Source organism: Macrotis lagotis, chromosome 5 (assembly GCF_037893015.1).
Source record: "Macrotis lagotis isolate mMagLag1 chromosome 5, bilby.v1.9.chrom.fasta, whole genome shotgun sequence".
Classification (NCBI taxonomy): domain Eukaryota; kingdom Metazoa; phylum Chordata; class Mammalia; order Peramelemorphia; family Peramelidae; genus Macrotis; species Macrotis lagotis.
The window spans coordinates 258,302,788-258,319,902 of NC_133662.1; the positions used below are offsets into that span (position 1 = coordinate 258,302,788).

General features: G+C 43.6%; 1 protein-coding gene across 12 annotated transcripts in view; it reads left to right on the top strand.

Annotated features, from left to right (window-relative positions):
* Positions 1–15,521, top strand: part of COL26A1 (collagen type XXVI alpha 1 chain) — a 262,250-nt gene extending 246,729 nt beyond the window's left edge. For all 12 annotated transcript variants that reach the window (XM_074189516.1, XM_074189522.1, XM_074189521.1 and 9 more), the window contains 4 exons: positions 179–240; positions 13,277–13,315; positions 14,845–14,929; positions 15,275–15,521. In XM_074189516.1, the coding sequence (XP_074045617.1) occupies positions 179–240; positions 13,277–13,315; positions 14,845–14,929; positions 15,275–15,456 (368 nt within the window). In that variant the 3' untranslated portion in view covers positions 15,457–15,521. The remainder of the gene's footprint in view (positions 1–178; positions 241–13,276; positions 13,316–14,844; positions 14,930–15,274) is intronic.
* The last annotated feature ends 1,594 nt before the right edge of the window (positions 15,522–17,115 follow it).

Consider the following 17,115-nt stretch of genomic DNA (forward strand, 5'->3'; position numbering starts at 1 on the left):
CATTTATAACAGGAGGGTTGGACTAAAGGTCTTGGGTTCTTCCAGCTCTGGATCCTCAGTGGATTCCGGCAGCTTCTCTTATGCCTGTCCTGTGCAGTGGCGAGCAGTTCGGACAGGAAAGCTAAGAAAGAACATGCTTCTTGCCTAGGACTGACTGAAGTGATTTCTTTGCCCACAGGACCCCCTGGACCCTCCGGACCCAATGGCCCCCCAGGTCCCGTGGGAGCTCCGGGTTCCCAGGTAAGGAAAATCCACACTCCTGGCTTAGGATGGAGTGGCAAAGAAAGGTGGGGCTGAGTACCAAGGGAAACCCTATTGAGGTCATCACCCAAAGCGGTCCTTGGAGCATAGCCAGGGGTCTTCTCTGCCCCATGTGAAGGCAGCAATGAATTTGAATGGGTATGAAGCAGTACACCTTCTTGTACCCCCCAGGAGCCTCGACTTGACTGAAAACATCTATCTGTGGGCAGAGTGTGGGAATGAAGAGTCAGAAGCTGGGGGTGTAAACTCTGGCCTCTGCCACTTACTCCCTGGGTGACCTTGAGCAAGGATAGGTCCTCTCTAAAATGACAGATTGGATGAGCTTTGTCCTAACAGCTCAAGACTTATGATCTCTGAGCCTCTGAGCACCAGCCAAACATAGGTGCTGAAAGGAAAAGTCCCCAGTGTTCCCAGGTCTCTCCAACATGCTAGGGCCAAAATATTCTTTCCAGGATCCCATGGAACTGGCAGAAGCTGGGGGGGGGGTGGTTGTTTATCTTCAGTATGATCCACATCCTTGTAGAGGGGAGCTGAGAAATGGGGGCACTGAAGCTCCTCCCAAAAGAGCCCCTCTCCTCCACAGGGAAGGCTGGGCAAGGGCTCTCTCCAAGCCCAGATGCAGCCCCCTGAAAGCGGGTTCTCTGAAGGTGTTGCTGGTCCCAGCTGCTGCCTCCCTTCCTCTGCAGCCTTTCGTTTTGGAGAGGGTTTGTCTAGACAACCTCCCTGGCCCCTTGCAGCTCTAAATCCCATGACCCTGGAGCAAAAGTGGTACCTCTCCCTGAGGGTGTCTGCAATGGAACAGAACCCACCTGGAGAGACACTGCTAACCCACCATTGATGGAAATTTCAACTGTGGCTGGCAGAGAGGACTGACCACCTGTCAAAGATGGCAGCTGCCCATAGCTGAAAACTGGGTCAGTTTATCAAGAAGGGAATTCGCCTCATCCTCCAATACTTGTTATTAATTGATTAGTATGGAGCCTCCTTGTGCAAGCTCAAGCATGGTTGGATATTTGCTTTTAAAAAACTTCAAATGTTTTGTTTTTCCAATAATATATAAAAAGTTTTAACAACAGGGTTTTTTTGAGTTCCAAATTCTCTTCCTCCCTTCTTCCTTTCCTCTTCAGTGAGAAGGCAGGTAATTTGATAAATAAAGGTTATACATGAGCAGTCATGCAAAGCATATTTCCATATTAGCTCTTGTCCTTCCTTATCAAAGCAGACCAAAATGACATCACTTATGTTGAGACAAATGACAGTGTGTCCGACTGTGGCTGATCAGACCAATACAAGCCCAGAATGCTCTACCACAGGTCGGGCACAAATAGTCCACGTGAACACCTGGGTGGGTCCTCTAAACTTACAGATGTCACATTTGGAGCTGTTTCCATTCTGTCTTCCTCATAGAGTGCAGCCCCCTCACTGAGGAGGGCATGCCCTGCTGGGCAGTCCTGGCCCGGGTCTCCCAAGCTGTGCAGTCAATTCTAAAGTTCTTCAGTGAGACCTTCAGGGTGTCTCAGTCTCATTTGTCCTGACCTCCTTGTAAGCGTGTGCCCTGTATGAGTTCTCCATAAAATAATTTTTTTGGCAAGTGTACATCTGGCTTTCTAACAATGTGTCCAGCCTGTCATAGTTGCCCTCTCTGTAGTAATGTTGGGATGCCGGGCAGTTTTGCTTAAGAAAGGCCCTCAGTGACTGGGTTCTTCTCCTGCCATATGATCTTCTTCCTAAGACAATTCAGTGTCCTGACATGGCTCTGGTGGACTGTCTAGGTTTCACAGATATAGAGCAATGAGGTCAATACAGCAACTCTGTCTTCAGTTTGGTAGTCAGTCTAATACCTCTTCTCTCCCACACTTTCTTTCTAAGCCTCCCAAATACGGAGCTAGTTTTGGCAATGCAAGTGTCAACTTCATTGTCATTGTGTTCCTCCTTGGAAAGGACACTGCCAAGGGAAGTGAACTTGTCCACAGTACTCTAATCCATTTGCTGTAATCGCTAGTTCCACATATATCAGATGGTGTAGTGCTGGCTGATAGAGCACCTAGGTTTTCTTGATGTTCATTATTAGACCAAAATGAGCACAAGCAGCAGAGAATCGATCCACACTTTGTTACATCTCAGCTTCAGAGGCTGCATTGAGGGCACAATCATCTGCAAAGAGAAGATCATATACCAACCCTCCTTGTACTTTAGTCTTGGCTTGTAGCCTTTTCAAGTTGAAGAATTTGCCATCAGTGTGGTAGCTGACCTTGAGGCCATGTTCATCTTCAGTGAAAGCATTTGATAACTTGGCTGAAAACATCATGTTCAAAAGTATGGGAGCAAGGGCACAGCCTTGTTTGACTCCATTGGTGACCAGAAGATCTCGAGAGCATCATCCACTATCCATAATGCAGGCAAATGCTGTCATGAGACTGACAGACAATACTGATGAACTTCTCTGGGCAATCTAATTTTGACATAGTTTCCCATAAAACCTCATGACTGACAGTATCAAAGGCCTTGGTCAGATCTACAAATGTATACAGACCTCTGTTTTGTTCCTGGCATTTTTCCTGGAGTTGCCAGGAAACAAGCACCATATCGACTATTCCTCAACCCTTTCTGAAGCCACTCTGACTCTCAGGAAGGTGACTATCTTCCAGGTAAAGGATCAGCCTATTGAAAAGGACTCTGGCAAGAATCTTACCAACAGTGACTAAAAGAGAAATACCTTATGATTATCACAGGACAATCTATTCCCCTTTCCTTTAAAGAGATGGATGATGGAGGCATCCTTGAATTCTTGGGGGATAACTTTTTCATACCATATAACCTGGAAAATTTCAGGCAGTTTTTGGATGGGCAATGGATCCCCCACTTTATAGATCTCAGCCGGAATAGAATCAGCACCAGGCGTTTTGCCACTTGAAAGGAGCCTAATGACATTCAACACCTCTTCTTCAGTTGGAAATTCGGCTAGGGACTGGTTGACTTGAGGTAAACAGTCAATGACTTCTGCATTGATTGATGCTAGTCTGTTAAGAACACTATGGAAGTGTTCAGCCTATCTCTCTAGGATCATGTGCTGTCATTAATCAATGTGGATCCATCATTACTGAGTGGTTTGGTCCATAAATAGTCTTCAGGGCAACATAAAAGCATTTTGGTTTGTTACTGTCTGCATAAAATTGACTAGTGCCTTGGTGTGAATACTACTGACCCCTCTTCAGGGCTGCTTTCCACCTTCGATGTCCACTTGAGCCACCTCTCACCTATGACTCCAAGGCACTATAGCATGCACTGTGGCCATACCCCAGTAAACCATTTTGTCGGGCTAAACCAGGTTGAAGGTAACTGAGGGAGTCTCAAACTCATCAATGAGTAGTGAGGGGTGTCTACCCCAAGCATGTGAAGTCTTCCACTGGTGGAATGGAGAAGAACAATTCATTCCAACAGCCATGAAGCCAGCCAAAGCAGGTACTGTGGACTGCTTAAAGCTTGGTTAAACATCAAAGACGCCAAGGACATCCACTGCATCTAGAGCCATCACCAGTTGACTCTGTCTTTCTATGCTGGATCTTGATGACTTTGGAAGAGAGAGGGAGGCAGTTGATTTCATGCAGCTCTACCTCACTTAAATTCTATTTACCCATGCAAAATAGGACATCACTCATATTCACCATTGGTACATGGAAAGATGGGCACACTCATAGACAACACAAGATCCAATAGACCTGAAAGACAAACAGCTCTTATTGTGAGAGAACTCAGAAGCGATGGTATCCAAATAGCCACCCTGAGAGAAACAAGGTTGGCAAATGAAGGCCAGCTTACTGAAGTTGGAGTCAGATACATGGTTTTCTGGAGTGGTTGCAGTGAAAGGGAACACTATGAAGCTGGGATAGGTTTTTCAATCATAACTAATCTAGTCAACATTCTCGAATGCCTACCAAAAGGAGTGAATGACAGGTCCATGACAATGAAATGGCCTCTTCCAGGAAAATTCCATGCCACTATCATCAGTGCCTATGCTCCTACCATGATGAACACTGATGAATTTAAGGAAAAATTTTATGAAGACCTGAAGACCCTTATCATCCATGTTCTAAAAGAGGAAAAGCTTATAATTCTGGGTGACTTTAATACTAGAGCAGGCTCAGATTACCAGACATGACAGGTAGCCCTTGGGAGGAATGGAGTTGGAAACAGCAACAACAATGGTCACCTTCTACTGAAGACTTGTGCATCTCATGATCTCATCACAGACACTGTCTTCTGTTTACCTAAACACATTAAAACTTCCTGGATGCACCAGTGTAGCAAACATTGGCATCTATTAGACTATGTGATCGTAAGGAGAAGAGACAGACAGGATGTAAGAGTGACAAAGGCAATGTGTGGTGCAGAGTGCTAGACTGATCACAGACTCATCCTCTCTAAGCTAAATATTCATATTCAACCAAAGCAGCACCCCAAGACAAAATGAATACTAGAAGAATTAATGTCAAGAGATAAGAGTGTCTCTCTGAGCAGGAACAATTTATTGCCAACTTGGAGGGGAAATTGAGCCAACACCCAGATGGGTAGCACTCAGATCTGGTATCAGCACTGCATTTGCTCATTTGGGCCAGAACACTTGCAAACACTAAGACTGGTTTTATGAAAATGATGAGGAAATAAAGAAGCTGCTAAATGAAAAACAAGAACTCCACAGGGTTTACCCAGCAGGATAGTTCATCCATTTCTAAGAAGGAAGCATTTAATTCCATCAGAAATAAAGTCCAAGTGAAGCTTAGAGAGATGCAGGATTTCCATATTAGCCATATTGTGAAAAAAAACCCAAAAGAAAAAACAATAATAAAGAACGCTTTGATCTGCATTTGAGCCTCCATCGTTTCTTTGGAGGTAGATAGCATTTTTCATCATAAGTCCTCACTTTATTGTTTAGGATAGCTAAGTCATTCACAGTTGATCACTGGATAAAATTTCCATTACTATATACAATGTTCTTCTGCTTCTACTCACTTGACTGCTTCAATTTATAGATGTTTTCAGGATTTTGTGAAAGCATCCTTCTTATCATTTCTTATAGCACAACAGTATTGCATCATAATCATATACACAATGTATTCAGCCATTCCCCAATTCAGATTCTTTGATGTAGAAGCTGCTAAACCTGCGACTCCTTGATATTTGAATTATTTCTTTCTAGCTGCTTGCAAATTTTTTTCTTGATCTTGGAGCTATGGAATTTGACTATAATATTCCTGGGATTTCTTTCAGAAGGTGATCAGTGGAGTCTCAATTTCTATTTTACCCTCTAGTTCTAGATGCCAGGGCAGTTTTCCTTGATAATTTCTTGAAATATGATGTCTAGATTCTTTTTTTAATCAAAGCTTTCAGCTATTCCAATAATTCCTAAATTAAGTCTCCTTGTTCTGTTTTTCAAGTCAACTGTTATTCTTATGAGATTTCAAATTTTCTTCAATTTTTTATTCTTTTGATTTTTGGAGGGGGTTTTTTGTCTCATTAAGTCATTAGATGCCACCTGCCCAATTCTAATTTTTAAGGAATTATTTTCTTCAGTTAGTTTTTGTACCTCCATTTATATTTAGCCAATTCCACTTTTTTAAGGAGTTCTTTTTCTCAGTGAAATTTTGTGCATCAGCCTAATCTGGTTTTTAAGATATTTTCTTCAAATTTTTTTGTACCTCCTTTACCAAACAATTGACTTTTTCCCATAATCTTCTTGAATCACTCCTTTTCCAATTTTTTTTCTCTATTTGATGTTGAAAATTCTTTTTGAGGTCTTCTGGGAATTCTTTTGGGGGCTGAAGCTAATTCACATTTCTCTTTGAGGTTTTGCATTTAGCTGTTTTGAAATTATTTTCATCTGATTCTGCTGCTTTCAGAGCTAATTCTAAGAGGAGGAGGGGGTGTCCGTAAGTTTTCAGCTTTTCCAGGGTTGTATAATTGGTGTGGTCACTTCTCTCCTGGTCTACGCTTTGGTCTCTGAGCAACCATAAGCACTCATTTCTACCCTAGAACTGTGACAAGGGACCCTATTCGTTTTAGTGCATCCTCTTCACCCTGATCCTGTGACCTAGAAATTCATATGGGCAGTACAACAGATTCCTGCACCCATTGTCAGTAAAGGATGCCCTGTAATCTCCTTAGGACCAAGTGTTTGATCCCTTACCTATGAGCTGAGATGCTGTTGCCATTGATTCAATCACTCTCAACCCTGCTGCTGGTTTATGAGATATGGCCTTCACTGGATTATGCTCTACTCTCACCCCAGTGAAATAGACCTTTTCTGCTGACCAAAGCACATTGTGCCTCTCTTAATGTATATCAGTTTTGTTGGCTGCTGTATCACCCCATTAACTCATGTTGAGCAAAGTCCACTATGAATTCAAGGTCTTTTTCTCTCCAAAATCATCTCTCTTCTTATACTCATGAAGTTAATTTTTTGAACCCAAGTGTATAAAACTTTTATATTCATCCCTCTTAAATCCCATCTGTCACAGTAGATTTTTTTGAGTTGGGTTTTTGTTGTCGTTTTGCAAAGCCTCTCATTTCCATTTGTTTTGCATCTTCATGAACCATATCTTGCATTGGGACCCTGGTGTCACCCAAACCAGACAACCTGTGATCACTTTAGCTCTTATTGTGCTGGATTCTCATTCACACTGCCCAGCTGGTCCTGCCTCTGTCTTCATTCAAGGAAACATGAATTGTGGAATAGCTATGACTCAGTTTGTGGAAATTGAGGGCAGGGTCCCTACCAAGAAGGATTTCAGCAACTGTCTGTTGTTCTTTCTCTTGGCTTAACTTGTAAGTTCAGTGGGTGTTCTTAGGTAAAGCACAGAAATTGTCAGCACAGATCTACCTGACTTCTGGCCTCAAGGCCGGAATAAAACACAGACCACATTGTGCTGGCATTCCCAGCCCTGGCACTGTGTGTTCCTTTGGCAATAGGAGTCAAACCTTAGCTGTTCCTTTGCTCTAGAGGAATGGACAAAGCCACTATCCTAAAACACTCACGTTCTCCTTTTTACTTTCCTTGCTTTCTCTCTCTCTCTCCCAACTTGTTTCTCTTCTAGGGTCCCAGTGCTAGGAACTCCCAATACCAAGTATTCCTTGAGATCCTCTTATCTAATTCACAAGGGATGCCTTTGGGTGCTGTGAAGATGAGAAAAATGTGTCTATGAAATCATAGTTTAGAAGTTTCTAACACTTGACAGGTCATCCCAGGCAAACCTATTATTTGTGGAGGGGGAAACAGTGGTTCGGAGAGCTTGCCCAAAAGGAACACAAGTTGTGAGCATACCCAGGATTCCAATCCATATAGTTTGGTTTCAAATTCAGGCATCTTTTCTAATTCCACATTCCCACCTATGGTATCCTTCTCCCCCTCCCCCAACTTGTTCTTATGGCCCTTCTCTGATTAGTCTGGGCTTTGTTTTGAGGCAGTAAAGGGATCAAGAAATTCTAAGTTCTGTGAAACCCTCAATTAAAGGGGCATTGACTAGGTACCTTCTTTGTCAAAGCCCCTGCAGTGCACTGGAATGAGGAAGATGAACAAAAACCACTCCTTGTCCACAAACAGATTTGAATCCCTGAGATTGCTTCTCTCTAGGCTCCTATAACTTGAGTTCTCGGATGAGATTGCTTCTCTCTAGGCTCCTATAACTTGAGTTCTCGGATGGTGTGTGTGTCACACTTTCGTATGTTTGTGTTGACCTGTAATCATTTTCAGGGTCAGCTCAACTGGACATTTCCCAGTTGGTAAAAAGTCCAGCCTCCATACCCCAGCAATTTCCCAAAGTTGGGGGTTCCTCTGGTGACTGCATTTGTGGTCAGTTATTCCATGGCCCTACAAGTATCCTTATTTCAACAAATAGCCCAGGTTGATCAGGAAGCAGATGAGGTGATGTATTCCTAGCCTCAGGAGAGACATTGGTTTAACCAACACAGGAATGTCACATCATTCTTCCATTTCTATGTCTAGGGCAATCCAGGTCCTCCAAGGGACTCAGGCTTTATAGGTTAAAAGGAAGACAGGGAAAATAGAGTACCAATGTTTAAATCTTTACCAGACCACTGAGTCTAGTCTATAGAACTATACAACTATAAAACCCTGAATTCATGGACTTGCTGAACATTCTTGTATTTGCCTCCCATTGCTCTAGTTCAAATCACATTTTGTTTTTTAACTATATGAAGAACGTGGGAGTCTGCTGATGTTCTGCCAGTCAATTACTACCCCTGCCACCCACTGAAGGGGGCCGATGGCTAAGTCTCTCCCCCAATAGATGATAAACCCCTTGGGGAAGAGGATTATTTCATTCTTGTCTTTTGTCTTCAACACCTAGCATAGTGTAGGTGCTAAATGAGTGTTTGCTGTTTGGGCTCATGTGATGCCACTGTATTACCACTGTTCTAGGAAAAAGGAAAAGTAACCAAGACTGTGGGACAGGAGAGGCCATTTTATCATGGCCTGTGGTCTTCCCACCCAGTGCACCATGCTTTTTTCCCACATCACCCAATATAACTAAATCCTTCCCCTGAGTCCTTGTGCGTGAACAAGATGAAGCAAACAGACAATATACATTTAATTAAGCAAATATTTATTGAACACCTACTGTGTGCAGAGCTATACACTGGAGTTTTGTATCTAGACTGTGAAAATCACAACCATCATTTTACTTCTAAGTTGGATCTGAACCAGTAAACTTTGGTTCTGTACAGAAGAACCTCAAATATAGGTTTAGCGACTGGATGAAATTGGAAGCTTGAGGACTGAGCTGATAAGGGAAAAAACCATGAACATGTATTCATCTTTCATTGGACATACTAGATTCAGTGGATTTTAAAAGGAATGGACTTTTTTAAAAGAAATAATAGGAATGGAGTAATAATAGTAAGGCCTAGAGGAGAAAACTACTAAATATGAACTAGAAGTCAATTTTTTAAAATATCTTAAGAGTTTGAAAGTATCAAAGGGATAATATCATAGCTTCCTTTGATTTGGGGGGTTCCCCTCCCAATCCATATGTTTTTATACAATTACGTTTAAATTAAATTTTGTCTGTAAGCAAGACAAAACACACCCTGTTTTGTACAGATCTTTGCCTCCCTGACTTATGACTCTCTTTTACCACCATCATTCCCCTCTCTGTCAACTCTTCAACACCATTTCTGAGGTAGAATCATTTTATTCTAGACATGGGTTACAAGACACATGGGGGAAGCTCAAAGGGATACAATTAAATGGAGTCCTAATTAGGGGGCAGGAGGAGAGGTGGAAAAACTCTTGCTTTCCCCTTACCAGTTGTCCAAAGAGAGCTGGGAGTTCAGGTAAAGGGAAATAAACCCCACTGTTATGATCTTTAAGCATTTTTTTGGTTCTTACTCAAATCTCAGACTTTTAGATTAATGGGAATATTGGAATTTATAATTTATTTATAATCCATTATCAGTTTATATTGTTGCTGGAAATAAGGAATCACTCTGTTATTATCTTGCTCAATTCTTCTGAGCCAGATATCAGTCATTTGAACTAAGGTTTCTTGTGAAAGCTTTTAAATTGTAAATAAAGACAAATGCAAAGAGAAACAGGAAGGATCTTGCTTCTACTATCTCCAAGTCAAGATGTTTATTTGCTAATCATCAAAAAGAGATTATGTGAGTGCATTTGCACATAGCATTACTCAGATATAATTGACTAGTAGGAGAAATATGGCAGGGGGACATTCCAAGAATATGCATACTCTGGATGACAACATGGACATGGGAGCTATGGATGTTTTCAACATTTTGAAGCATCTTATGGAATTTTTCAGATTTTCTTTTATTTGTTATTTGTCTCCCTTTCTTTTGTGATTGTTTAGAGATTGGTGGTCATAGTGGATAGCCAGAAATATCAGAAACTTGTCTTTTGGAAGTATTTGCTATTATAAAATATGCTTAAATTTTATATCTAGGGTTTGGATACTAGCAAACTTAAGATTTCTAGCTGAACCCAAGGCTTATTTATTCTTTATTTGCCTTTTGTAACAATTTTATGTTTTTCTTTGCCATGGTATTTCTATTTGCTTATCTTCTGTGGTGGGAAAATGTAAGACTTCCAGAATCCCTATTTCCTTAATTAAAATAACAGATTCAGAAGGATTTGTGTGTGTTTGGGATGCATTTGTTACTTTGAAATAAATATTCTCAAGTGGATGTACATTAAGCTATAATAAAATTTGGAATTATTCCAATGTAGTATGGTAGGTGGCGTTTTGTAAACTTAGGTGTAGGCTGAGTAGACTAATAGAATAATGATTATCACTTGCCATTGCCATTTCCCCAGCAGCACTTTTGTCCCGAGTTCATTTTAACAAGTTAATTTAAAATTGTTTGACTCTGTGATGACAATTTTAAAAATCTTGTGCCTAGAGTTTATTTTCATAACTGCTTTACCTTAGGGTAGAAATGTGCATATTTATGTTTATGTAAAATATTTACAGTGTAAAGGTTTATAGTTTACTCTTTTTAAAAAAAATCATATATTCAGATAAGAAATTAAAGTCAGCAATTCTTTAAAAAAAATAAGACTCACCAGCTATGGAGGGTGGGCTGGTGAGTTTGTGTACCAATAAAGGTCCCCAGAGTTCAAATGGGGGAGCAAGGAGGAGAGGAAAGAGGACCTATGGGGCTAAAGGCAATGGTCATGGTTCCAAGACCAGGACACCACCATGATCCTTCACTGGGGTTTTGGGGAGTGGGATGGGCCTCAGTGCAGAACTTAGTTAAGAGATAGAAATTGCATCTGCAGAACCAAAGGGAAGAATCCCTTTTGGAAAGCAGTCACTGTGACTTTATCCTAAACATTAGGAGAAGGATCAATTTCTATCAATCTCCAGAGCTCCATATTTCCATGAATCATAGCTGACTTTAAACCACCGCAGACTTGAGAGTGATTGCAGAAATGGAGACCTGATGGCTCTCCCAATGATGTAGAGAGTAGGCAGAGGAGAGTCTAGTTCAGGGGGAAGAGGAGAGGGGAATGTTCTGACCAGCATGGATGATGGAATATTTAGTAAAAGAAAGTAGGAGGTGGGGAGAAAGGTTTGGATTCAGTAGTCATCCACAAAACCATGCTGGGAGAGTGTGGTTTTGTGAAAATTTAACGCAGTCTGTCCAATGTAAACAAACGCTAACCTGGAAAGAATCTCCGAGGCCATGTTGGAGTCCTCTAACTACTCCTGGTCAAGCAGATGCTGGATGATCAAAGACTGGACCAGTCCATTCTACTTTTGAATAATAGTCTAACCATCAGGGACTTGTCTCCTCATCAAACTTTCATCATGCAATTTCAAATAAACACACCCAGGAGAAGTCTTAATGTGATTTAATGCTGCAAACCTTACTAAGACACTTTGGACACAAGATATCATCTTGTCTGCAGGCTAGCCCTTCAGATACTTGATGGAAGCTCTCTTGTGGCCCGAGTCTCCCTCCTCTGGGCTGCCTTCACACACCTCCAGGGACACTCATGTCCAGTCTTCACACTATTCTGGATACACTCCCGAATGTCTCCCCAACACATGGTACCCAGAACTGAAACTGTTTTCCAGATAGAGCTTGACTATGGCAGACTCAATGGAGTTCACGCATAGCGTATCCACCTCTTAGCTTTGCGGGCCAGTTGTCAACAGTCACTCTGAGTCTTTCAGTCCATTAAAACTCCTAGATCTTTTTAACAGAAACTACGAGGATTTTCCTATCATGTTTAGGTTTTTGCCTTACATTTATCCTTCAGAATTTCACTTTATCAGGGCAGCTAGATGGCGCAGTGGATAAGAGCACTGGCCCTGGAGTCAGGAGGACCTGAGTTCAAATCTCAGACACTTAATAATTACCCGGCTGTTTGGCCTTGGGCAAACCACTAAACCCCATTGCCTTGCAAAAAAATAAAAAATAAAAAAATTTCACCCCACCATTCTATCCTGTCAAGACCTTTTTGACTTTATCATCCAACATTTATCAATATATCATCCAACAATTACTGCTCCAAATTCTGCTGTCATCTGAAGAGTGCCATGTTTTGCCTCTGTGAGATCACAGACTTATCCAGGGTCACAGAGATAGAGTAGCCTCCTAAGTCATTACTTTGAACAGCATGTTCCGATTTGATGTCAGATCCTTGAGGTGCCGCTAAGAGCATTCACTAATGACTTTTCTGGGGTCTAGAGGGTCACCATGTAGATTTCTGGAGCCTTTTAGTCGCTCTATTCACATAATTACAAATTTCCAGAACATGTAGACCTACTGATTTTTCCCCCCACTGGAATACTAATGAGCCCCTCTTTTCATATCCCCTCCAATACTGAATATTCCCATCTTTTCTCATCTTTATCAGTTTGCCAGATGCAAGTTGAAACTTTAGGGTTGTTATGATATGCTTCCTTGTTGGAAATATTTTTATTCATACTTAATTACTTCTGCATTGGAGAATGGCTCTTAGTCCAGTATAATGTGTTAGTTCCCTCTCAAATATTGAAATCTCAACAATGACATTTGATGAATAGAATTCTTTCCAATCAATGACTTGATAATATGTATCCTAATTTATATGTTATTATATATTACAACTATATAGATTATATATTGTTTTATATATATATATATATCCTGATTTATATATAATTATATTTATTCTGCTTGTACAGAAAAGCTTTGCTCATTAGCTTATGTGATCAAAATCATCTATTTTATCTTATGATGGTTTCTGTCTTTTGGCTGATTGAGAATTCTTCCCCCCTGCCCCCAACCATAGCTGTGTACAGTATCTTACACATGGTCCTCAATTCATTTTTAAGGTCCCTTCTAAAAATCTGTTCCCCACCCCAAGCCCCACAGCCCTGTCCATAGACTAACCAGCAGGCTCTGCTACCCTACTGCAAACAGAATTATCTTCATGATAATCTGAGATTTAATTCCCTTCACTAGATAACAATTTTTTTTTGCCTTATTTTAGGGTGAACCTGGTTCCAAAGGAGTCGAAAAGGGAAAAGAGGTAAAAATTGCCTAAATGTTTTGATGAATGTACTCTCTCCCCTTATTTCTCATTTCCTGCCTGCCCAAGTTAGGTTCAATTTAGAAGATGTTCAACCATTTCTCAATGCAGAAGCATTGCAAAAAAAATCCATGAGTTTGGGGACAGAGGATCTGGTGTCATAAGGTTCTAGATCTAGAGCTAAAAGAAATCTCAGAAGCCACCGAGCCCACCCCACTCCCATTTTATAGATGCTCAGTCAGGTGACTTGCCCAAGGTCACACAGATAAAGGAGCAGAGACAGTATTGGAACACCAGCCTTGTGGCTCCTCTTGCCTCCTATCAGTCATGGCTGGGATCCTGGGCAAGGCACCTCTCTATCAGAGAGGACTGGACTGTGGAATGTCCTTCCTGTCCCTTCCTTTGACCCAGAAATGCTAAGATCCTAGGAAATAGAAAATGCTGCCTATGTCGATAATGTCAGAAGTGATGTGGGAGATTCAAAGGAAGGAAACACAAAGGCCCAGTCTCTGTTTTCTGCACACACAGACATACTATTGTTAAGTTGTGGGGCGGGAGGAGGTGTAAGCCTGGGGTAAGTATGAGGGAGATGGTCTAGATAAGGTGCAGAAACTTAGAAGAGACTGGTCCCTGGCTTGGAGTCACTGGGACTGGAGTTTGAAGGAGGTAGAACTGGTTTATAGGAAGGGGAGACTAGGGGAATAACATGAGCAGACACAGAACCCCCAGGAAAGAGGCCAAAAACAGGTCTGGCAGAGTTGGGAAATGTAATGGGAGGAAAGGCATTTCTTTGGGGATGGACTCTGGAAGAGGCTAGATGCTGCCCATCCAAGGAGAGTGGCCTTTAGCCCACAGACTGGGTAGGAAGGTTGTTCAGGCAGACATGTGCAGAAGAGATTCAGGAGGTGGAGAAAATGGGGACAGGGACCCCAGGAAGGGGCCACCGCAATAAGCCTGCCTGTGAGGGTGAGGACCTGGACAAGGCTTATGAGATCATGGGAAGAAAGGAGCAAAGGGAGAGACATTTTGGGAGGAAAATTGTTCATAATTGGGAACTGACTGGTGTGTGTTAAGTTCACACACATACACACACACACACTCCTACATAGACATCACACACACACACACACACACACACACACAGCATGGAACTGGGAAATCCCTTGGGCATCTCATCTAACCCTAGGACATCAAGTGGTGGAAGCTTGGAGCCCCTGGGTAGCACCCCTCAGATTATGGATGAGAAAACTAAGGTTGGAGAGAAGTGACCTGGCAGAAACCATTTGTAAAGGGGAAGGGAGAAGAGGGTCCTAGCTTGGTTACTGCCTGCCTGCAAGTCTCTTTGCTTTTCTGGTCCTTGGTTTCCCCATCTGTAAAACAGACGGCTGGGCATTTGGGGCTGATCCCCAACCCTGGCTCGCTCGCTCTTGGCCTCTCTGGGGCCTGCCCTGGTTCCTCCGGTGGGCCATGGCTTGACCTCCTTGCCCAGCCCCTCCTGAGGCGGCTGCTTGCTTGCCCCCCCCCCCCAGAGTGAGGGAGTCCAGCAGCTTCGGGAAGCCCTGAAGATCTTGGCAGAGAGGGTACTGATTTTGGAGCACATGATCGGAATCCATGGTGAGTGTGGAGGGGCCTGGCTGGCAGGGCTGCAGAATGGGGGACGGGGTGGCAACCAGCGGCCCACTCTATGGGCCCCATTTCTGCTTGACCCTGCAGACCCCATGGCATACCTGCCCCTACCCCTGCCCCTGTCCCTGCCCCTGCCTTCTCCGAGAGAAACAGCAGGGCTTTCCAAAGCCAGTGTGCGCTATTCAGAGACGCCCCTCATGTCTAGATCCTCCAGCCTCCCTGCTCCCCAGACCTCCTCCAAGGCCTGGCATCCATCCCCTCCCCCAGTGACCTCAGGCTCTCCTTGCTGAACCGAGGTGCATCCCCCCAGTCAAGGTGCCATCTTCCTTTCAGATCCACTGTCTTCCACTGAACCAGGCTCTGGACAAGACGGGGCGCTGGGCTCTGCCTTACAAAACCACAAAATGAAGCGAGGGGGCCCCCTGACCCCCTCCCAACCATATGACACCATCTCTTCCTTGCTTGACAACATGGAGCCCAGAAGGAACAGGAGCGAGAGCAGTGGCCTGAAGTAGGCATCCGGGCCCTGCCTCGGAGAAGCCTGGGCACTAATTAAAGATACAGTATCTATGGACAAAAATGCTCCAGATCAGCCGCCTGATCCCAGACCAGGGGAGGGGGCTGGGCTCCAGTTGGGCCCAACCGAGCATGGGAGTGCAGGCTCAGGGAGGGGGTCATCCTCTCCCCCTTTCCCCCCTCTGAAGGGGAGTCTGGGCTGGCAGGAGGTTATCCTTGAGGGATTCAATAAGGGCATGGGCATCATGGGGAGAGAAACTTAGCCAGAGCCTCTCTCAAGATGAGGTTTCCTTGTGGTCTGGCTCTCCACCAGTGACTTTTGAGCAAAGCTGGATGCTTGCTCACAGCAGCTTAGAAATAGGACCCCCGAGCTGTCTCCAGTGCCCCCATACATCAGGGTCACAGCCATCAAGCTTCACCTGCAGACCCCCCCCCCCCAGACTAGCCCTGGACCAGCTCCCTGGGAGACAAGTTTGTCTTGATGGCTCTGCCACTCCTCAATACGATGCTTAGCCCGAGTGAAAGAGTAATATAGACTAAAACCTCCCGTGCCCAAGTTCTATAAGTAGCCAAAGGGATTCAGATGCTCATGGGGCCCGACAGGCCAGCAGGTACTAACATTAGGATGTACAAGGCCTGCACCCCTCTTCCTCAAGGCTCTCCCCAACCCCCTTGATGAAAATCACAGTAGGGCCAGAAGTCAGATTAAGGGGAGAACCCAGGCACTGAGCTGGGGGGGGGGGGCAGGACACATACTGGGTGGATTCTCATTTACCCAATTTCTTCTCTTCCACTATGACATCTCAGAGCATATAGAGGAATCCCCTTAGTGTGTCCCTGTCCCCAAAACAACCTGACTAGAAGTCCTTCATGCAGGAGATAAGACCTTGGAAGAGCATTTGAGAGTCAGCTGCGAGTTTCCTAAACAACGTTCTTATTCCCCAGAAGCACAAGTTAAGGGTTCATCTGGGGAAAGAGCAGCAGCAATACAAACCTTGGCCCATGAGAAGCACAGACCACATGGGGCACCTTTTACTCAATGGTTCCCTTTCTAAAGGTTCCATCTCCATGTCCAAACTCAGACAACACCTTATTGCTGAGGTTTAGTTGTTGGGTTCTTCCCCCAAGACCTCTGAGGAGAAGAAACCCAGTTCACTGAGAACGTTCAGCATATTGGGATGTTCCTCAGTGGACACTCCTGAAAGGCATTAACACTCGGGTGACATCACGTCCTGGCAGCCAACCCAGCTGGGAGTCCTGAGACAGGATGGGAGGACAGACACCGGAACTAGGTCACTCGGTCCCTAGAATGCTTGATTTGTTTTCAACCCACCATGTTAAACTAGTCAAGTTCTGTGAGTGAGCAAAATTCCATGCCCAGCCCCCAAACTAGAGTTCATCAAGGTGGCCGGGTGGGCAGAGAGCGAACAAAGCTCCACGGCTGCCCTCCCAGTCTAAAGATCATTTGTAAAATGTACCATCACCAGCTTCCTCTTGCCAAGCTGTGAAGAGTTTGCTTAATCCCAATCAGAAACAGTATTTCTTAGTCCAATGATTTCTTAATTGTGTGGTACTGTATCTTTAATTTTGGTGCTATTAGAAACCAAATCTGGGTGGGCTTTATCTGAACCTGCCCAATCATCAGACCCCAGGATAAT